At 42.4% G+C, this 23173-nt stretch overlaps 1 protein-coding gene across 7 annotated transcripts in view; it reads left to right on the plus strand.

Annotated features, from left to right (window-relative positions):
• Positions 1–23173, plus strand: part of MCPH1 (microcephalin 1) — a 233323-nt gene that overhangs the window by 55120 nt on the left and 155030 nt on the right. For all 7 annotated transcript variants that reach the window (XM_042848790.2, XM_065587780.1, XM_042848794.2 and 4 more), the window contains 2 exons: positions 4170–4207; positions 13251–13413. In XM_042848790.2, coding sequence (XP_042704724.2) covers positions 4170–4207; positions 13251–13413 — 201 coding nt within the window. The remainder of the gene's footprint in view (positions 1–4169; positions 4208–13250; positions 13414–23173) is intronic.

Raw genomic sequence — 23173 nt, forward strand, 5'->3', positions numbered from 1 at the left:
TGTTCTTACAGTTAGGATTTTTTTTCCTGAGATTTAATTTAAATCTCCTATACTGTAGTTTGAACTCACTGCCTCTTGTTCTGTGCTCTGTGGCAAGAGAACAACTTTTCTTCATCTTTTTAATGACAGCCTTTTGAGTATTTGAAGACCACTATCATGTCCTCCCTTAATCTCCTCTTTCCAAACTAAACTTACCCAGTTCCTTCAACCTTTACTCATATGGCTTGCATCCATCCCATCTTTGTTGCTTGCCTCTGGATCTTTTCTAGTTTCTCTAAACTGGTGACCGAAATTGGACACAGAACTCTAGCTGAAGCCTAACCAGGGCCAAGTAGAGCGGCGCTATCGCCTCCCGTGACTTGCATGCTATGGCTCTGTTAATGCAACCCAAAACCGTGTTTGCTTTTTTTGCAACAGCACTGCATTGTTGACTCATGCTGAGGTTGTGATCCTCTACAACTCCCACATCCTTCTCAGCAGTTATCCCCCATTCTGTATTTGTGCATTTGGTTTTTCTTCCCTAAGTGTAGCACCTTACATTTGTCTTTGTTGAAGTTCATTTTGTCATCTGTAGGCCAGTTCTCCAATTTATCAAGATCCCTCTGAATTTTAGCTCTATCCTCCCAAGTGTTTGCAGCGCCCCCCTCCCCAGCTTTGTGTCATCTGCAAATTTGATCGGTATGCTCTCTATTCATACATCCAGATAATTAATAAAGATGTTAAATAAGACCAAATCCAGAACTGATCCCTGAGGAACCCCACTTGAGACCTCCTTCCAAATTGCCATCATTTACTCCTGAAGGCATTCTGTGCCAAAAAATTAAAAATTCTGTGCACAATATTTTAAAATTCAACAAAACTCTGCAAGCTTTATTTGTCAATAAATAAATGCAGAGGCTCCAGCATGGCAGAGGGTAGCACAGGCCACTGGCTGTACGAAGGTGGGAGATCACCCTGCAGCCTCCCCACACCCCACTCAGGGACACAGACTTAGTGGTGAGGCTGCACCCAACCCTGACACAGCACAAGCTCTAGGCCTGTCCCAGAAACACCCTGGGGCCCTGTCCCTCTACACCAGGTGTGGGGCAGGCAGGCTCAACCAGGCAGGATCCAAGTGTGGAAGGGGCTCAGCTTGGGGGGATCTAAGTGTAGGATGAGAGGATTCTGTGTGGGACAATCTGGGTGCAGGCAGTTCAGGGGGGGTCTAGGTGTGGGGGGATCTGGATGCACAGAGGCTTGTTGTGGGGGTTCCAGGTGCAGGGGCAATGGGGCTTGCAGGGTGACAGTGGTTGGGGCTCAGCAGAGGGGTCTGGGTGCTGGGAGAGTGGGGTTTGGTGGGGTGGTGGTCTAGGTGCAGCTAGTTGGGGGTCTGGCTTGGGGGTCTGCATGTGAGGGCTCAGGGCGGTGCAGGGGGCTGAGGCTCATCAGGGTAGGGGTTTGAGTGCAGGGAGCTCGGGGAGGGGGTGGTCTGGGTGCAGGGGTTGGGGTCTGAAGGCAGGAAGTCTGGGTGCAGGGGGGCTCCAGATGCAGGGGTTGGGGTTCAGTGGGGTGGGATTCAGGTATGGTGGGCTAGGGGAGTTCTGGGTGTATAGGGTGAGGCTTGGTGAGGATATCTGGATATGGGAGGTCCAGATGCACGGAGGTTGGGCGGATGGGGGAGCAGCTCCCTGCACAGTGACCTCTCCCCCTGTGGCTGAGGAGCAATAGGGGCAGGAAGCAGGGGAGGATGCTGAGCTTCCTGCAGCTGGGGAAGGTTTCTGGAGGTGGGTCTGACACAGCCCCAGCCACTCCTTGCAGGGGAAGAGGAAGTCCCGTCTTCTCCTGCCTCCAGTCCAGCTGGGACTAGCAGCTGATCCCGGCTCAGGGTAGGAACCGCTGGATGGGGTGTTCCCAGCCCATGGTGATTTACATCTCTGCCAGCTGCTCAAGGTGCCTGAAACAATGTAACTGTGCTGCTAGGGAGTGATGCATGACTGCTCTTGCAGCTTCCCTTTGCATCCCTGTCAGTGGCACAGAATTCCCCCAGGAGTAATCATTCCATTAACAGTGACTCTTTGTTTGAGGTTGAGTAACCAAGTATGTATCCACTCAATGGTAGGTCCATCAAGCCCACATTTCTCCAGCTTGTTTATCAGAATGTCATGTAGGACTGTGTCAAAAGCCTTGCTTAAATCCAGGTATATTATGCCCACCACATTCTTCCTATCCACCAAACCAGTTAACTTGTCAAAGAAGGAAATCAAGCTAGTTTGGCATGATTTGTTCTTAGTAAATCCATGTTGGATGCTAGTGATCACCCCTTCATCCTCCAGTTATTCACAAATTGAATGTTCAGATATATACATTTCTAAAAATTCTATTTCTGTGTTACTGTATTTATTTCCCAAAAGCTGAACTGTGGTTAGTCTCTCTTCTTTTGAATTTCCTTTAAGTTTTTATTGTCTATTTCAAACTCTGAAAAATGTCTTTTAATGGCTTTTCTGTGTCCTCGTCTCATTTCTTTTAAAAATAATGTACTAATTAACGAAGGATAGGAACAAAGCATTTAAGCAAAGGGAAAAATGTGAGTGTATTTACAACATTGATAGTTATAACTCATTGTATAATCTGAAGCCAAATTATTTATTTAAAGCCCATTCACATCAAAGAATGAATACGCATTCTTGCTGCAAAGTAAAAGCCATTAGTCTAGTAAAATAACTTCAAGGAACTCTCCTCTTTTTATATTACTTGACTATACAATGGAGAATAATTCTGCACTGGGGAGTTTATACTGTGGGTCTGTTCTTTCTCTAATTGTGATTCGTTAATAAATAAGATGCAGTGAGGCATTCAGCCACCTCTTGAGCCTGTGCTACAAGCTTTAAGCTGATTTACAGTATCTTAGACATTCTCAACTATGTACATGATTCAAAAGAAACTAGTTGTGGGAAGGGGTCAGCAAACTTGGGGTTGTGGCATGGCAGGGGGAAACAGTAGAAGAGACACTGTGTGGATCTCCTGTGGATCAATAGATTCGTAGGAAAACTTCTAGAGTACAGATTTATTTAAAACACTATATGAATCATACAAATATTTTCAAACAAACCTTACATACCTTTTTGTTACTGTGGGTAGTATATGTAATAATATAGTACTAAGCAGACCTGCTTGCCTTCAGTTTTTGGAAAACTTATTTTAGGTATATCTGTTTCTTAGGTAGACAGGTGGATGCTATATGCAATGTATATGCTTCAGAAAGATGAATAAGTACTTTACCACAATTTTCTATGTTAAATGAAAGCATAGATTTGCTAAGAGAATGAATATATTCTGTATCTTGGTAATATATCTAATTTTCTTCTAATGATTGGTCACCAGCTCGAAGGCGTAACTCAAAGTATGGTAGCTGTACAGTGGCATTGGACTGAAGTTTTTGTAAACTAATTTGAAGTATTAATCATTATCACCAGCTGAAACCTCTACCCCGATATAATGCGGCCCGATATAACATGAATTCGGATATAACGCGGTAAAGCAGTGCTCTGGGGGTGCGGGGCTGCGCGCTCCGGCGGATCAAAGTAAGTTCGATATAACGCGGTTTCACCTATAATGCGGTAAGATTTTTTGGCTCCCGAGGACAGCATTATATCGGGGTAGAGGTGTATTACAGAACCATCTTGTTTGCACCGTCTCTTGCTCAGGCACCACATTGGTGGTTTTACACTTGAATCTTAACAAATGGTTATTTGTTAAGATACAAGTGTAAGGGGGTTCCAAGGCTCTAGCCCTCCTTTTATAATAGATTCTAAATTTTCCCCCAAGAAATAATTTTTTGTCCATTTAAGTGATATGTTAACATATTTGGATGGAGCCATTGGAGCATTTGCTTATGCTTCAGAGAAGGGCAGATGGCAGAAAGTGTTTGTGCAGTGTATAGCGGTTGCCTTCCCTGATGCCAAAGTGCATCACTTGTGATATGCCTGAACATCACTGTCCTTGGAATCATGGGACATGTAATCTGTTCAGAGTTCTTATTTCCTGCAACATGCAGCAGGCCTGCAAACTAGTGTCTTAATCCTGATTTACTTTGTGTTTTTAGTGGAATCTCTTATAACTTAGTTTCTGTGGGAAAAAGTTTTTCATATTTTTGACTTTGTTTTTTTGTTCTTCCTTTTTTAAATCTCTAGCCAACAAGAACATTAGTCATGACAAGCATGTCCTCTGAGTAAGTACTAGATATTTTTGTGTCTTTCTATTCAGTGTAAATTTTGAACTTGTTTATAGTCTTGGCTTTCACATACTGAATTAAATTTATTTGTAGGTTATCCATGAAGTATATTTCCTTCTGTTGAGTGGCATGCATATGCTTAAATACATGGTGTTATTCTGTAGACTAGAGCTGGAGTTCTCAACCTGGGGTACACAGAGGTCTTCCAGGGGGTACATCAACTCATCTATATATTTGTGTAGATTTACAACAGGCTACATAAAAAGTACTAGCGAAGCCAGTACAAACTAAAATTTCACTCAGACAGTGACTTGTTTATACTGTTCTATATAATATACTATACACTGAAATGTAAGTACAGTATTTATATTCCAGTTCATTTATTTTCAAATTATCAGGTAAAAATGAGAAAATAAGCAATTTTTCAGTAATGGTGTGCTGTGACACTTTTGTATTTTTATGTCTGATTTTGTAAGCAAGTAATTTTTAAGTGAGGTGAAACTTGGGGTACAATAGGCAAATCAGACTCCTGAATGGGGTGCAGTAGTCTGGAAAGGTTGTGAGCCACTGGACTAGAGTAATGTTATGGTTGTCCTACACAGCAATTAAAGGTAATAAAACTACAGTATAGTACATACATATTTGTGGAAGAGTTAGTATTTTTCTGGTACACTCTTTTTATTCTCCTTAAACTCTTACAAAATAAAGATCATCCAACAAAAACACAGTTCCATATTTTGTTAAATTCCTTTGAAAAAAAATAACAAGTTATTTGTGCCACCCACATGTCTGTTTCAGGTTTGAAAACATTTGATAAACCATGATGGTTATATAAAGATGACTACTTTAAAAATGCATTTGTCTAAAGCATTTCTTTAAAGATAGCTACTAACCATGTTTCTGTCAATTTTTTCCACTTTCATGATAAAATAATAGTTCAGGAAGCAGAAAAACTTAAAATATAGTTTTAGTTTTATCTTCTTTATGCCTCATGAAACTCGACACTAACACCCATCCATTTTAGAGCATCAGTGCACTTCACAAGCCTTACATTTAACTGCATGTCATAACTATAAAGGGAAGGGTAACAGCCCTCCTGTGTACAGTACTATAAAATCCCTCCTGGCCAGAGACTCCAAAATCCTTTTACCTGTAAAGGGTTAAGAAGCTCAGGTAACCTGGCTGACACCTGACCCAAAGGACCCATAAGGGAACAAGATACTTTCAAATCTTGGTGGGGGGAAGGCTTTTGTTTGTGCTCTTTGTTTTGGGGGTTGTTCGCTCTTGGGACTGAGAGAGACCAGACATCAATCCAGGTTCTCCAAATCTTTCTGAACAAGTCTCTCATATTTCCAACTTGTAAGTAAACAGCCAGGCAAGTCATGTTAGTTTTTATCTTTGTTTTCTCAACTTGTAAATGTGCCTTTTTGCTAGAGTGTTTATCTCTGTTTGCTGTAACTTTGAACCTAAGGCTAGAGGGGATTCCTCTGGACTCTTTAAGTTTGATTACCCTGTAAAGTTATTTTCCATCCTGATTTTACAGAGATGATTTTTACCTTTTTCTTTAATTAAAAGCCTTCTTTTTAAGAACCTGATTGATTTTTCCTTGTTTTAAGATCCAAGGGGTTTGGATCTGTATTCACCAGGGAATTGGTGAAGAGTCTCTCAAGGATACCCAGGGAAGGGAATTAGCACTTTGGGAGTGGTGGCAGCGGACCAGATCTAAGCTGGTAGTTAAGCTTAGAAGTTTTCATGCAGGCCCCCATATTTGTACCCTAAAGTTCAGAGTGGGGAAGCAGCCTTGACACTGCACAACACAACATCCCCTATAAAGTAGGTAAATATGATCACCATGTTACAGATGAGACAAATGAAGCACAGGGAGGTTGTGATTTGTCCAAAAACACAGGAAGAAGTCATGGCAGAGCTGGAAAAACAACCCAGATCTCATGACCATATTGCTAAACCTTCCTTTCTCATATTAAATGTAATCTTCTTGCATTGATCCTTGTGTAGCTATCCCACAGTTCCCACAGTCTCCGCTACCCATTGGAATTCTGGGTTAAGCTCCCAATGCCTGATGGGGCAAAAATATTGTCACGGGTGGTTTCGGGTACATGTCATCAGTTGCCCCTTCCTCCGTGAAAGCAACAGCAGGCAATCGTTTTGCGCCTTTTTTCCTGGGTTACCCATGCAGATGCCATACCACGGCAAGCATGGAGCCTGCTCAGCTCACCATCACCGTTGCTGTTGTGAGCATAGTAAACACCTCGCGCATTATCCTGGAGTATATGCAGAACCGGACTAAGAGACGCCAGCACGAGGAGGATTTTGATGAGGACATGGGCACAAACGTTCCTGAATGCACGGGCTGTGGCAATTAGGACATCATGGCGGCACTGGGGCTGGTTGATACAGTGGAACGCTGATTCTGGGCCAGGCAAACAAGCACAGACTGGTGGGACCGCATAGTGTTGCAGGTATGGGATGATTCACAGTGGCTGTGAAACTTTCGCATGTGTAAGTCCGCTTTCCTGGAACTCTGTGAGTTGCTTTCCCCAACCCTGAAGCGCAGAAATACCAAGATGAGAGCTGCCCTGATAGTTGAGAAGCGAGTGGCGATAGCCCTGTGGAAGCTTGCAATGCCTGACTGCTACCGGTCAGTCGGGAATCAATTTGGAGTGGGCAAGTTTACTGTGGGGGGTTGCAGTTGAGAAGCGAGTGGCGATAGCCCTGTGGAAGCTTGCAATGCCTGACTGCTACCGGTCAGTCGGGAATCAATTTGGAGTGGGCAAGTTTACTGTGGGGGGTTGCTGTGATCCAAGTAGCCAATGCAATCATTGACGTTCTGTTATCAAGGGTAGTGACTCTGGGAAATGTGCAGGTCATACTGGATGGCTTTGCTGCAATGGGATTCCCTAACTGTGGTGGGGCAATAGACGGAACGCATATCCCCATCTTGGCACCAGACCACCTTGCCAACCAGTACATAAACTGCAAGGAGTACTTCTCAATGGTGCTGCAAGCACTGGTGGATCACAAGGGACGTTTCACCAACATCAACATGGGATGGCCAGGAAAGGTGCATGATGCTCACATATTTAGGAAATCTGGGCTCTTCGAGCAGCTGCAAGAAGGGACTTACTTCCCAGACCAGAAAATTACCACTGGGGATGTTGAAATGCCAATAGTTATCCTTGGGGACCCAGCCTACCCCTTGCTCCCATGGCTCATGAAGCCTTATGCAGGAAGCCTGAACAGTAGTAAGGAGCAGTTCAACTGTAGGCTGAGCAAGTGCAGAATGGTGGTAGAATGTGCCTTTGGACGTTTAAAAGCTCACTGGCGCTGTTTGCTGAGTAGGTCAGACCTCAGTGCAAACAACATTCCCATTGTTATTGCTGCTTGCTGTATGCTCCATAATATCTGTGAGAGTAAGGGGGAGACGTTTATGGCGGGGTGGGAGATTGAGGCAAATCACCTGGCGTCCGATTTTTGAGCAGCCAGACACCAGGGCGATTAGAAGAGCACAGCAAGGCCCGCTGCGCATCAGAGAGGCTTTGAAAACCAGTTTCATGACTGGCCAGGCTTCAGTGTGACAGTTGTGCATGTTCCTCCTTGATGCAAACCCGCCCCCTTTGTTGATTTAATTCCCTGTAAGCCAACCACCCTCCCCCCTTTGAAATAAAGTAACTATTGTTTTGAAACCATGCATTCTTTCTTTATTAATTTAAAAAAAAAAAAAAAGAGAGAGAGAACGTACAAGGTAGCCCGGGTCGGGTGGGGGAGGAGGGAAGGACAAGGCCACATTGTTTATTGTAGTCACACTAACAATCAAACTGTTTGAATGACAGCCTTCTGTTGCTTGGGCCATCCTCTGAAGTGGAGTGGCTGAGTGCCTGGAGCCTCCCCCTCCTCCTTCCCCCCTGCGTTCTGGGGCATCTGGGTGAGGTGGATATGGAACTTGGGGAGGAGGGCATGCGGTTATACAGTGGATGCAGCGGGGGTCTGTGCTCTTGTTGACTTTCCTGCAGCTCAAACAAATGCTTCAGCATGTCCATTTGATCCCTTATTAGCCTCAGCATCGCCTCCTGCTTCCGCTCTTCGCGCTCACTTAATTCTTTCCTGGCCTCTGCCACTGAATGCCTCCATGCATTAAGCTGTGCCCTATCAGTGCGGGAGGACTGCATGAGCTCAGCAAACATGTCATCGCGAGTGTGGGTTTTTTTGCCTTCTAATCTGCAATAACCTCAGGGATGGAGATGATAGAGGGAGCGTAGAAACATTTGAACCTCGGGGTAGATAAAAAGGGAGAGTAAACTTTAAGATGATACATTTCTGAGAACAAAAGGGAGACTCTTTCACAGTGAATCAAGCAATTCACAGCAGACAGCACATGTGCTTTAGATACAAGGTCACATTTTGCCTTTTATATTGAGCGCCTGCCGGTATGGTGACACATCACACACACACGGCTGGTCAACAGAATTTGGTTTCCAGGCAGCCATGGTAAGCCAAAGGGAACGCGGGTTTGGCTTCTAACGCCTTCATAACATGTGGGAATATTTGCAAACTGCAGTGCCCTCCTTTCCCAGAGCAAACAATGGGTTGGGTTTCACATTTAAAAGGAGGGGCTGTGGTTTTTGGGTGGATGTGCAGCACACACCGACCCCCGACCCCCGACCCCACCGTGTGGCTATTCTCTGGGATGATCCCTTCTCCCCTCCCCCCGCTGCGTGGCTGTTCTCCGGGATGATCCCTTCTCCCTTTCCCCCCCACCGCATGGCTATTCTCTGGGATGATCCCTTTTAGCCAAGCGCAAATAGCGCAGCATGAACGGGGTCCTTTTACTGTTCCCTTACAAAAATTCCCCTATTTCAACCAGGTGACCATGAACGATATCACTCTACTGAGGCTAACACAGAAAGATAAAGACCGAATGTTGCTTGAATGCGATCAAAACCCAGGACCATTCGCTGCCATGCTTTGTGCTGCAATGATTCCAGAATACTTGCTATTGGCTTGGCGTGGTAAAGTGTCCTACTGTGGAGGACGAAATAAGGCAACCCTCCCCAGAAACCTTCTGCAAAGGCTTTCAGAGTACCTCCAGGAGAGCTTTATGGAAATGTCCCTGAGGGATTCCCACTCCATCACCAGACATATGAACAGACCTTTCCAGTAGCTGTACTGGCCACAAATGCATCCCAGTTCTTCAGGGCAAATCAAACATTAAACACTATTGCTTTTAAACCCTGTACTGTAGTTACATATGTGCACTCACCAGAGGTGCCTTCTCCAGCTTCAGGGTCGGGGATCCCGCCTTGGGAGGGTATTGGTTCCAGGGTGATGAAAAGTTCCTGGCTGCCGGGGAGAACGGATTCACCACTTGCCTGCTGTGCATTCTCCTTCTCTGCAAAATCCTCCTCCCTGTTGCGTGAGACTCCCCTCTTGCAGGTGTCCACGGACAGTGGTGGGATAGTGGTAGGGTCTCCACCTAGAATGCCATGCAGCTGGTCATAGAAGCGGCATGTATGGGGCTCTGACCCAGAGTGACGGTTTGCCTCCTTTGTCTTTTGGTAGGCTTGCTTGAACTCCTTAACTTTCACACGACACTGCTGTGTGTCCCTGTTGTAGCCTCTGTCCAACATGCCCTGTGAGATTTTTGGCAAATATATTTGCATTTCTTCTTTTTGATTGGAGTTCGGCCTGCACAGATGCTTCTCCCCATACAGCAATCAGTTCCAGCGTCTCCCTTTCGGTCCATGCTGGAGCTCGTTTGCGATTCTGGGGGGGACTTCATGGTCACCTATGCTGCTGAGTTCGCCATGCTGACCAATCAGGAAACTAAATTCAAAAGTTCCCGGGGCTTTTCCTGTGCACTTGGCTAGTGCATCGGAGTTCAAAGTGCTGTCCAGAGCGGTCACAATGGAGCACTCTGGGATAGCTCCCGGAGGCCAATACCATCAATTTGCGTCCGCACTACCCCAAATTTCACCCAGCAAGGTCGTTTTTAGTGCTACTCCCCTCGCAGGGGAGGAGTACAAAAGTCAATTTTAAGAGCCCTTTAGGTCGACGGAACAGGGTTGGTTGTGTGGACACAATCATTTTTACATCGACCTAACGCGGCTAAATTTGACCTAACCCCATAGTGCAGACCAGGCCTTAGTTTATGTTATGGTATGTTATATGGCTAATGGTAACCAAATTTGTCCCTCAAAAGTCTGCTTTCTACTTTGAGGTCTGTGCTTTGAGCTGACTGCATTCAGAGTACAGAGAGCACATTATAGGTTGTGTTCCCCAGTCTATGGGTGGGGCGGACTACCTCTGGAAAGAGGAGGAAATGCATCCCTCTGGGAGAGAAGCCATCTGCCAAGAGCCTGTTCTGCCTGAGTAGGAGCTAGGGCTATAGAAATGGGTCAGTGGAATTTAAGTAAATATAGAGGTGTGAGATGAGTGGGTGTCTTGACATTGTTTTCCTCATATAAGAGCATAGCATCACCCACTGGCCCACAGCAATACCTAGCCATATTGTACTTCACGGAATTGCAAACCCGTAAATCTGTATCAGTAGGTTTGTAGTTTATTGAAATGTGAATTGGCTAGTTTCTATTGTAAACTAGATATTAGAGCTATTTCAGTTCAGATTCATATTGTAGGACCTTTCCTCTCATTCCAGAGCATATCTCATGTAGACCCCCCCCCAAAAAAAGCCAAGATAAACTTTGGGAGGAGTGTGTAAAACATATCCCCTGAGCATATAGTCCAGGTAGGGTCCGCATCCCTGTGAGTTCAAAGTTGCCATGACCATCACACACAATCTCTGTCTAACTAAAACACTCTGCAGGATAAAGGAAGCATAAATATATCCAGTGACAAATAGGTAAGGCTAAGATGATCACAAATGAGGGTCTAAAGTTAGACTCCTATGTCTATATTCAGGCAGTTAAAAAAGTTAAAAAGAGCTCTGCACTTGGCATCTCTTTCAATGGGAGGTCAATTTGCTAAGCTATTTGTTTTCTTTAAATCTCATTTTAAAAGCTGTTGCTGTCTCTATGAAGAATCCTTTTAGGATCTTCTTGGAGTTCTGTGCACTCTTTGTTTTAGCCAGTTTATTTTAGGAGCTTTTTTATTGAGTTACTTTCTGTAGAGAGAAATGTAGATGGAATGAAAAAGTGCCCCACAGGCTATAGGAGATGTCCTGAACATGCTTACAAGATGGCATTGATTGACAGATGAACTCAGCCTATTTTTCCTGAGAGGATCAGCATTGGACTAGATGGGTGAATCTGCTCCAGGCTGTTTCTTAATTACTTGATCTTGAGTAGAGGTGTTTCTGAGCTTCCTCTCAAGTTCCCAGAAGTCAGGTGTGTGGACAGAAAAGACATTGGACTCAAGCTTTTGGTTACAGTACTGCAGCAGTAAATTGTTCTCATACATCATCTTTCGTCCAGGGATACCAAAATCTCAGTGGTCACATGATGATGTATTTATGTACTTCAATGTTCACATTCATAGGTAATATATATAGAACTCTAGTTACAGGTCGACATTCAGTATTTTACATGGAAATTGTATCTGGTGGCAATAACTTGTAGGACTAGTGAGCATCATGCTCTGGTGATTGAATCAACATACAGTAATTTTTATGATGGTATTGAGGTGTCTAGTCAGTAGGGACAAAACTTTAAAATTAGGCATTTGAGTTTGGGACACCTAGTTTAATATTTAGGCTAAGTGCAGGGTGGATTTGATGTAAATCAAATTAATTTAAATCATGATTTAAATCACTAGTCAGGAAGACTTGATTTAATCATGGGTTTCTACATAAAAGTACATTCTTGTTGGTTGTTATAACCTTAATACATATTCTTCACTTTTAGAAGGTAGACACTATACATTTTTAAACTGTTTTATTTTGAAAACATTTCAGATTAGTTTTACAGCTATATCAGAAAATGAATGATTATTTGGTTATTTCATTTACCAAAGGTAATTGAAGCAGATATTTATGAAGTCATTGGGAGGTGAACTAGCTCCAATTCAACAGGTTAATCATTAATATTTTCTTGCCATGCTGTATTAGGAGGAGAACATCACCAGATAGACATTTAAATTGTTTTATTTAACTAAAACAAAAATGTTAAGTATTCTGGATTTTTTTCTTCAACAGCAAACATATAATATTTTAACAAAACAAGCATATGTCCCTCACTTCTCACATTTATGTCCAGACTTCTTGTCCCGATCTATTCCGCCCCCACCAATCTTCTATTTATTGAACTTTTTAAAACTTTGCACTTTTAGGGAGAGGTAAGGGGTTGACTCTGTGTACACAAATTGGCAGAGGGACAATAGAGTTGAGGTCTGTTATTTCTCACCTCTATATATCATTTATTTATTTATTTAAGAACATTTTTGCTGTTAACAAGCATGTTACCTCTGGAGAGACAAATCCACAGTTTGAGAACTGTAAAACTAGGTATCTCTGATGGTATCTTTTAGACTTAGCACTGAGTCCCATTGGGTAGATAGAAAGATTAACCTAAATAATCTATACAGAAGCCTCTGGAACCCCATAGAATTGGGTCCCTAATCCATGAACTATTGGAATTCATTTACAAAACTTTTCTTAAACATTACATGAATATATTCTCATACTATAGAATTAGAATTTATAATCCCTATCCCATTATGAGAGATCTTTGAACTATAATGTATCTTAATTAAAACTATCTTTAGATAGTTTTTTCCCTCAAAAAGCATTTTATCAAAAAAATCCGATTTAAATAAAAAAAAATCCTTTTTTTTTTTTTTTTAATTAAAAAAAAAAAAAAAAGATTTTTATCCACCCTGGCTAAATGTGGCCTGATGTTCGGGGGTGCTTAACAACTGGAATTTCCCTGTAAAATCTGTTAAGTAAAAGTTTTGACTGAATTTTTACATTTATGCATATACCCTAATAGTTACTGTATATAAAGTAAACATTTAATATTGAGTTCTACTGATTGTGGATTCCCCACCTCCCCCTTCTGTGTTTTGGCAGGAAGCAGTGTGCAATAATTCAGGTGGTGAATAAACTCGGAGGCTTTTTGTTTTCGGATGATGTATGTGAAACGACTACTCACGTGGTTACAGGGAGTCCTCGTCGCACCTTGAATGTAATGCTGGGAATTGCCCGGGGCTGCTGGATTGTGTGTTACGAATGGGTAAGAGATACATCTAAATTTTACAATAAAGTAAATCAGGTTTGTTTGTTCAGCATTAGCTAGGATATAACATCCCTATCAAAATCTTGCCATAAGCAATGGCATCTTCATTATTCTTTTGCATTAAATAGAATTCTGTTCTGAAACAAGTAGCTCTATTTTTGCAAATATTGAATACACAAGGATTGTCATAAGTGGTTTTTTTTTTGAGTACTTCTAAAATGATATTGAAACATCTGTTAAGGGAATCTATTTTTAGATAAAACAGTTTCTTCCTTTTTATGATCTACAAAAAGGAAGACAAGAAGATTGGAAAACATGCTTTATGAAAACCTTGCATACAAGCAACTATGAAGATGTGCATCATGATTGCTTTGAATATGTTTTCTTGGTCAATTTCTTGTATTCTTTTATATATTAGTTTAAAATGTAATAGTTGGTATTATTTCAAGTATATCAATCATGTTGTTGCCTTATAACCAAGAATAGAGGACCAATGTCATAGGGCCAGATTTCTAAAGGTAATTAGGCTCCTAAAGCAGCAGATAGGAACTTAGTGGGATTTTCAAAGGTACCTAGGTGTCTAACTTCCATGAAATCAATGGGAGTTAGGTGTGTAGGTGTTTGAAAATCCTACTAGGCCAGTGGCTTTCAACATTTCTAGACTGCTGTACCCTGTTCAGGAATCTGCTTTGTCTTGCATACCCCAAGTTTCACCTTACTTAAAAACTACTTGCTTACAAAATTAGAGCTAAAAATACAAAAGTGTCACAGCATACTATTACTGAAAAATTACTTACTTTCTCATTTTTACCATATAATTCTAAAATAAATCAATTGCAATATAAATATTGTACTTACATTTAGTGTATAGTATATCGAGCGGTATGAAATTTTAATTTGTTCTGACTTTACTAGGGTTTTTTATGTAGCCTGTTGTAAAACTAAGCAAATATATCTATATGAGTTGATGTACCCACTGGAAGACTTCTGTGTACCCCCCTGGTTACGTGTACCCCTGGTTGAGAACCACTGCACTAGGCAACTAGCTGATATTTTAGGTGCCTAATACTTTAAAAAATCTGGCCCATAATCATAGGTGCTGGAACTTGGGGTGCTGCCACACTCCTGGCTTGAAGTGGTTTCCATTGCCTATTGGGTTTACAGTTTGGTTCAGTGGGGTCTAAGCACCATCCACTATAAAACTTGTTCCAGCACCCCTACCCATAGTCTTGTATCATTTAATACTTCACATAAAGATATCTTCTTAACAGTATATCTCTATAGGGTGCTACTTTCTTTAAAAGATGCAATGAACATGAAAATTATATCTTTCCATCCAAAAATTGCTTCAAATAACTAAGATTATAGACAAATCTTAGTAATTTTTTTTCCTGTTCTTTGTGTAGTTGACAATATTTGGGTAGAATCAATTTCTCTGTCTTGTCGAATGTCAGTTGCACTTCTCTCATGACTATCATGATGTCATTGATCACATATAATGTTCTATGTCAAGAGCTCCAACAGAGCATTAACTAGGAGCAAAGCCAAAAGTATCGCTTGATTAGGAATAATCCAAATAGGATCATATTAAGATCAACACTTTTACCCGCTGGGCCAACTTTATCCATGCTATAATGCCAATGAAGTGAATGGAATAGATCAGGGATTAATTTGTTCCTTTAAGTATTATTGGACCAAATCTTTAAGCTGTCTTCACTCTTTTTTTTTTTTATGAGTTGATGTGTGGGCAACACACTCACTGAAGTAAGTAGGAGTTGTGGATGAGTAGGATATAGGCAAGTCTGATAGATGCTATGGAGTCATGGAATAAATATGCAAAGACTATTGTATTAAGTTTGTTATATGTATCTTTGCGGGCTTGCTAGTGATTGTAGCTGCCTAATGGGTCAGATAACAGATGCTTCCTGCAGGAACTAATCCCCAATACTTCAAAAAGACTTGTTACCTGCATTGTTTAAGTTTTGCCCCCTTGGGAAAAGAGCACACAGATGGGTTGACACTTAGTTCAAAGGCTTTGGCAGACAAAGGACTTGAAAATAACAGCCTTGATCTGGAGAGAGGGTCATGGTCACAATCCGAAAACTGACATGCATAAAACTCAGTGCAGCAGAACTAGACCTTGAGGGAGGATCTGAAGTATTTTAGAACCTACTAGTGACCACCTTGTAAGCTAGCCTGTGTATAAGCTGTTTATTCTTTTTAAGATACATTTACTCTAATATTTTTTGTTTTGAATAAATAGTACTTTGTTTTATGAAAGCTGCCCGGTCACTGGTTAACCCTGCCATTACCCTAGAGAGAATAATGAACTGAGTTCAACAGAGCTGAAATGAGGTCACATCTGCTGAGGCGAACACAATGAATTGCAGGAGTCTGCAGCCTGAGACTGTGGTCTGAAGTGAGAGAATCACGGGATTCTATCCTGAGAAAGGTGTCAGGCCTTCAGCTGCCCCCTAACTTGGGTGGCTTCGAGGAAGCCACAAGAGGGTCAGAGGTACAGGTAACTCAGGAATTTAAACTGTAAGGATAACAGGCTTTGGTTTAATATTAATAAGTAATTTATTTAATATTTAGATTCCTTTAACTGTGAATATTATAATATCATTTTGCTTTAACTGTCATCCAATCACTAAAAAAGATTTTGGGGTGTGCAGATCTGTTAACATTCAGTGCCAATGGTCACTAGGAACTCTCCATATCAAAGGTTTCATAAACACTGTTTTCTAACAGATGTGAATAAAGTATTTTATCTGTCACTAAGACCTTGAAATGAATTATTTCAAAAAAGGAAAAGTCTAGTTAAAGGGCACCTCTTATCCAACAGGGCATTTTTGTCTCATTTCTAATTTTGTCATCAGTATCAATTTGCTATCCTTTCACCCAAATTATTCATGACTCAACACCCTTATCAGAGGAGAGGAAATAGTTGAAGCCATACACATTTATATGAAAGTTCATCTGTCTTCCGTGACCACAAGGAATACTGTAGAAAATTAGTTAGAGGAAATTCAGTAATGCAGAACATAGTCTGTCTTTTCCGATAATGCTAAAATAATGAATCCATAAACTGCTTTAACTTAAATCTTAATATTACTACTCTCAGCGGTAGAACATTTCGGATTGGACACTGGAAATAATTTATCATTTAGTTTTAGTATATAGAGTTGCTTTAAAAAGAGAATTAATTATAGAGACTTAGTAGTGATATTTAGGTTGCCTCATACTTTCCATTAAAAGGTTCTTTTGACCTTTTTGAGAAGCTTTAACATTTCCGTTGTTTGCCACAGGCCTTTGAAATTCAGCAATGGGATTGATGTTCGGCGAGGGAAGTGCCTTTTCTTTGGAAATTCCATACAAAAATCTATGTTAAAAGAACAGTATTTAGGTTTCAAAATCAAACACACAAATGTTGGAGAATGCCAGATTTACAGTTGGCCAGGCAACCTTAATTCAGTCCCCTTGTGCACATGTATTGAGATACATTCTTTATTTACATGATTGCATACTATTTTTCCCCTACAGGTGGATTTTTTTTGTATGTAATATAGAGAATAGATGCAGTATGGTACATTTTCCACATTGTCCCACCAAAGTGCTTCAACCAGGTTTTGGAGGTTCAATTGATAGTCTAGACCAGGGGTCTCAAACACGCGGCCCATGGGCTGCATGCGGCCCGCGGGGTGATTTTCTGCGGCCCGTGAGCCTCTCACAGCCCCCCTGCCCTCCCCTAGTGTTTACCAGAGCGGCTCCTGCCGGACGTGCACCGGGAGCAGGGCAGGCTCCGTGCCTGCCTGCCCTGCCCTGCCTGCGCAGCTCCGGGAAGAGGCTGGAACATGGGGAAGGAGGGGTGGAGGGGCTGTGTGTGTCTGTTGCTTCAGGCAGTGCCCCCAGCAGCTCCAATTGGCTGGGAACGGGGAACCGCGGCCAATGGAAGCTGCTGGCGACGGTGCCTGAAGCAACACACAGCCCCTCTGCCCCCCCTTCCCCATGTTCCAGCCTCTTCCTGGAGCGGGGCAGGGGCAGGGCAGACAGCCAGGTAGGGAGGGAGCCTGCCCTGCTCCCTGCTGGGCCAGATCCTGACCCCCCCGAAGCCCTCCTGCAGCCAAACCCCCTGCCCTGAGCCCCCTGCCACACCCTGCACCCCGACCCCCGGCCATACCCTGCACCCCGACCCCCTGCCTCACCCCGCACCACTCCTGCATCCCAACCCACTACCCTGAGCCCCATACCACACCCCTCCTGTCCCCCAACCCCCTGCCGTACCCTGACCCCTGCCCTGAGCCCCCTGCCGCACCCTGCACCCCGACCCCCTGCCCTGAGCCCCCTGCCGCACCCCGCACTCCTCTTGCACCCCAACCCTCTGCCCTGAGCCCCCGCCGCACCCTGCACCCTGACCCCTTGCTGTACCCCTCACCCCTCCTGCACCCCACAGCCCAACTCCCTGCCCTGAGCCCCCACCACACCCCACACCTCTCCTGCACCCCCTGGGGGCAGGGAGGGGGCAGAGTTGGGGTGGGGATTTCGGGGAAGGGGTTGGAATGGGGGCAGGGAAGAGGCGGGGCAGGGGCGGGGCCTCATGGAAGGGGTGGAGTGGCGGGGCCGAGGGCGGCAGGGGTGGGAGGTGTCAGTAATGCGGCCCTCGGGCCAATGTACTAGTCCTCATGTGGCCCTCTTGGTCATTTGAGTTTGAGACCCCTGGTCTAGACTCACTAACTTACTTAATCATTGATTACTAGTAAAAATGCCAATGATACTGATGCTTTGTGTGATATGGATTGTTCCCCACTAGGAACTGAAACCACAAATTTACTGTACATAGATCAGTGTTATTTTGTTTCAAATTCTAGAATATAATTATTGAATATAGTTCTCTTTGCCAGAAGCTGGGAATGGGTGACAAGGGATGAATCACTTGATTATTACCTGTTCTGTTCATTCCCTCTGGAGCACCTGGTATTGGCCACTGTCGGAAGACAGGATACTGGGCTAGATGGACCTTTAGTCTGACCCAATATGGCTCTTTTTAAGTTCTTCAGTAAATTACTTATGGTCATTTAAGTATGTTGCATAATGACAGATGGTTAGAAGACATCGTTTCCTCATATATCACCCTGAACTCAAGACATGTCTTTAAGCAGCATTTCCATGTGGGCTTTTGTGTGTTACTGCTTAACAATGCTATAATACAACATGACAGTAATAAAGCAGTAAATAATAAGTAATAAATGAAGCTGTACAAACTAATGAATGGCATAACTAGTGCTTAAGCGGTGAATTTTTTTCTGGGGCAAAACTCTTGACATGAAAAACATACACTAAAAATCCCTTTCATGCTAGGTTGGGAAGATTTCAGGAACAGGAAGTACTGAAGTGCCAAAGGTTTTGTGCAACAGATGGATCATATTTGCTCTAATCATAATCAAAGAAATTATCTTAGGCCAGATACTCAGATACAGGAAACACACTTGAAATACGTGTTGCTTTACCATACTTTGTAAGTTAAATCTTCTACTATACTTGAAAATATTATGAACTTTTCTCTTTTAGTATAATTTAAACACTTCAAATATATTCTGTAATTCTGCAATTTTCTTCAGTTTTTATGTTTTTATGTATAAGAAATGTTGAGTTATCGCTAGCAGGTCAAAAGAAACTAGTTAACTCAAAGATACTAATATATTTAATTATCCCTTTCATTTTATACTGTTATAATTACTTGGACTAATGTCTCTATGTCAGTTGTCTGTACAGAAACTATTTGGAAGTAGCTTATTTTGTTGTATTTTCCGAATATTGTTTTGAAAACATTGGATGAAATCCTGACTCTATTAAATTCAGTGGAAAAACTCCCATTGACTTAGCAGAGATAGGATCTGGCCTACTGTGTTTATGAAAACTTTGAATGTTTCAGTGACAGATAAGTTATTTACCTCTGTGACCTGTTCATGGACTCTGTATCTAATTTTCTGTTAAAGTAGGAAACTAGATACTGTGGCTTTGCACTCCAGTCCAGAACCATGATAGACAGATGAGCTATAATCCATCTTGTATTCAGATAAACAAATTTAGTGTCTAAACTAAATTGTGTAAATACTGCAAGGATTGATTTAGGGCTTAACTGTAAAATTGGATTTCATTTTACAAACCAATTACCCAAACCTAACAAATTTTTTAGATTTATCTATTAATCTACTTAATTGGTTGCCATTTACTCTTGGTCAAAATACCTTTGTAGTTACAGCATTGACATGCTGCACGCATTGTAGTGCATGGTACATCTGTTCCTGCTGGGTATTATCTATAGAGGAACTAATTCTCATTTAATATATCTGAAATGTCTAAGAAAGTGCTGTGTGAAATACTACATTTTTCTCAGCTCAACTGAATTTGAATTGCCAATCATTTTTCAAGAGATATATCTCAGATTAACGATGTCAAATGAAGCTGTAAATCTAAAGCTAACTGATATCTTAATGTTTACGTTTAAGTGGTATTTAATAAGAATGGCTTCCTTAATAGATGTTATCCTTTGTTCTACTCTGAGACATTGTCTGAAAAAAATTGCAGCATATGTTGAGGCTAAATACAATACTTCATTATTACGTATTTAGCATGATTTTTAAAAGAATAGACAATGCAAATTATTTGACACAGTAATGACCGCTTTATTTTGGCATTTAACACGTTAACTTTGGATGCTGCAGATCATAATTGTTAATTGTACTAAAAAAACAGTGTTGGACTATCCAACTTCCAAATATTTTTTTTTTAAGATAAACATTCTTTCTTTGGATTTCTGCAATAACAGACAAGTGTTTTAGACTCCCTTCCCATTTACTAACAAGAATAAAACAGAATTAAGTAGCAGTTTATCCTCTCCAACATCCAGAAAAATTGACTCGCCCAACAATACACAATTTTCCTCCTGCATTGCAGATTTCACCCCACCCTCTGTAGCAATCTATGCAAACAGTTATGGCATGCTCCAAAAGTCAGCAACTCCTTCAGACTGAGAACTGCACATATTATACTTGATGATTAAGAGCCTGCAAAAGTTCATTTAAAAAACACAAAAGCTATTTTTAGTAACAGAAAATGGACAAAAGAGCTCCTAAAACTGACTTACTATAAAAAGCATTGCTCTTCTTTGAGTGGTGGTTTGTATTGTATTCCACTGAGGGTTTTTGCAGAGAATTTGAAAATAACGTATACTGGCCCGCTCATGCACCCTGACTCTCCTTGTGCTTCTGTCCGAGGTGATAAAGCACGGGGCAGACTGACCGCATCTCCAGGTCGGATCCTTCTGTGTCCTCGTCTGACGCAGTTCTAAAAAGCATAGTTGTAAATAGTTTTTGCAGTTTTAACTGTAGCTTCACTAGTTTTATTTCTTTCCTAGTTTTAGTAGTTAGTAGTTTTAATGTCTCTTTTGAGTAGACTTCAGGGATTTTTGTCCCCTTTCCCGGCCCTCCTGTCGGTACTGGACTATACCCAGAACTTCGGGCCTCAAACTCTGCTCCTCCTGCCCCTGCACCAATGCTGCCTCTACTGCCTGGGAGAAGCTCACATCGCGGCCAGGTGCAGTATTTCCCAGTCCTTCCACAGCCATGCCTGAGAAGGCCAGACGCTTCGTCTCTGGAAGTTTCTTATGGAGATGGCCATGAGACTGCATTCAGACCCAGGCTTGGAACCCTCCATGTACATCGGACTGATTCAGTGAGGAGTGTGCCTCCCCCTGCTGCATCTGATTCTGGTGTGGGCAGAACCACTCCCACTGACCCCATGGTGGGGCCTAGTCAGGAGATTAGGAAACACTCTCATAAGCATGATACTTAGTCTTCCGCAAAGTCCGGGAAAATGAATGTTCCCTTCACCAGCATGACCCAAGGGGATGGAGCACATTCCAAGTCCCACAGGCACAAGAAGACCCATGAATAATGGGATCCAGCAGTTCTAGGGGATGAACCATTAACATTATTGGCTAAATACAATTTCCTGAATTACACTGTCACAATGGGATCATGTCTGCCTCTAGGCCCATGTCAAAGAAGGGAAACTCATAGCCAGAACTACCCTCCAGTCTGCAGTAGATGCAGCTGATTACCTCTTCCAGAACCATGGCTACAACTATTGTGGTGTGGTCCTGGCTTCATGCTTTTAGTTTTCCTAGGGAGGATTAGAACACCATCAAGTACCTCCCCTTTGATGAATCCCATCTCTTCAACCAGAAGACAGATGAATTGTTACATACACTGAAAAACTGCAGAGCTACCCTTGGTTCATTGGGCATCTATATTCCTGCCCGAAATGAAAGTTCCACCACCTGTTGTCCATCCAGTGGTACAGGTCTCCCTAATTTTACCAACAGAAACTTTACAAACTCCCTTGCAAACAGCAAAAGGTGCAGAGGTCTCGCTTCCTGAGCCTCCCCTCACAGGCTTTCATGTCTCAAACCCAACTACAAGCCAAGAGGTGTTTTTGGTGCAGTTCAAGAGCCACCAACCACTGAGCTAACACCTTATGACTTTCCCACTCCCTTGGGGTTCGTTTAGCATTCTTTTTGCATGCTTGGAGTGCAAAAACAAAGGAGAAATGCGTGCTGAATGTCATGTCATGGCTATACCATTGAGTTTGTAATGCTACAGCCTCAAAAAAAAAATCACTCCCCGTCCCCCTTCAGGGACCACTCTAGACAAGAATACTGTCATGAAAGATGAACATTTTATTACAATGAGGAGCAATAGAATGCATTCCTCTAGAATATCAAGGAACAGAGTTCTACTCAACTTACTTCCTCAGACCCAAGTAAAAGGGAGGTTGGAGACCAATTCTCGATCTCTGCCACCTCAGTTGCTTAATCTGCAAATTCAGGTTTCACATGGTCATGCTGACAGAGATAATTCCAGCCTTAGAAAAAGGTATGTGTTTCATGGCTCTCGATATGAAGAATGCTTACTTCCATGTTGATATTCATCCCACCGACAGATGTTTTCTCAGGTTTATGGTGGGCGCCAACGTTTTCCAATACAGGGTACTTTCCTTCAGGATAACTACCACTCCCAGAGTCTTCACCGAAGTATTTCAGTTTTAGCAGCTTGCATCAGATGTTAGGCTCTCCTTGTTTTCCTGCCCCTGATGACTGGCTCCTAACTGCCAGGTCCTATCAGGAAGCTCACGTGTCAATCTCTCTCTTTCTTAGCCTCCTTTCTTCACTGGGAGTCAGCTTCAACATCGAGAAGTCGATCCTCAAACACATGCAATCACGGGAATTCATCAGGGCTACTACAAAGTCTATCATGGGCATACCTACCCATAGACAGGTTTCAGAGATAAACATCATTATAGCTTGTATCATGAACAACCTCTGTGTACCAGCCAGGACTTGCTTGTCTCTTCTGGGCCAAGTGGCTTCGTGCACTTAGGTGACCCACTTCCCGAGACTTCACCTCCGCAGCCTTCAGACATGGCTTCATTCCATATACTTTTCAAACTGTCACCCTATGAACAACATGCTGACAGTCCCAGCCAAGGTACAATACTCCTATAGTGGCAGACCCATATCACGTACGTGTGGAAGTCCTCTTTCTTTCCTCGTTCCCGGACAAAATAGGTATAATAGACGCATCCATGTTAGGTGGGGAACCCTTATGGATGACCACACAACACAAGGAAGTGGATGCTTTGGTAATCCAGGGTGCATATCAATATGCTAGAATGTCAAGCAGCAAGAAAGACATGA

The sequence above is a fragment of the Chrysemys picta genome, chromosome 3, assembly GCF_011386835.1.
Source record: "Chrysemys picta bellii isolate R12L10 chromosome 3, ASM1138683v2, whole genome shotgun sequence".
Taxonomy (NCBI): Eukaryota; Metazoa; Chordata; order Testudines; family Emydidae; genus Chrysemys; species Chrysemys picta.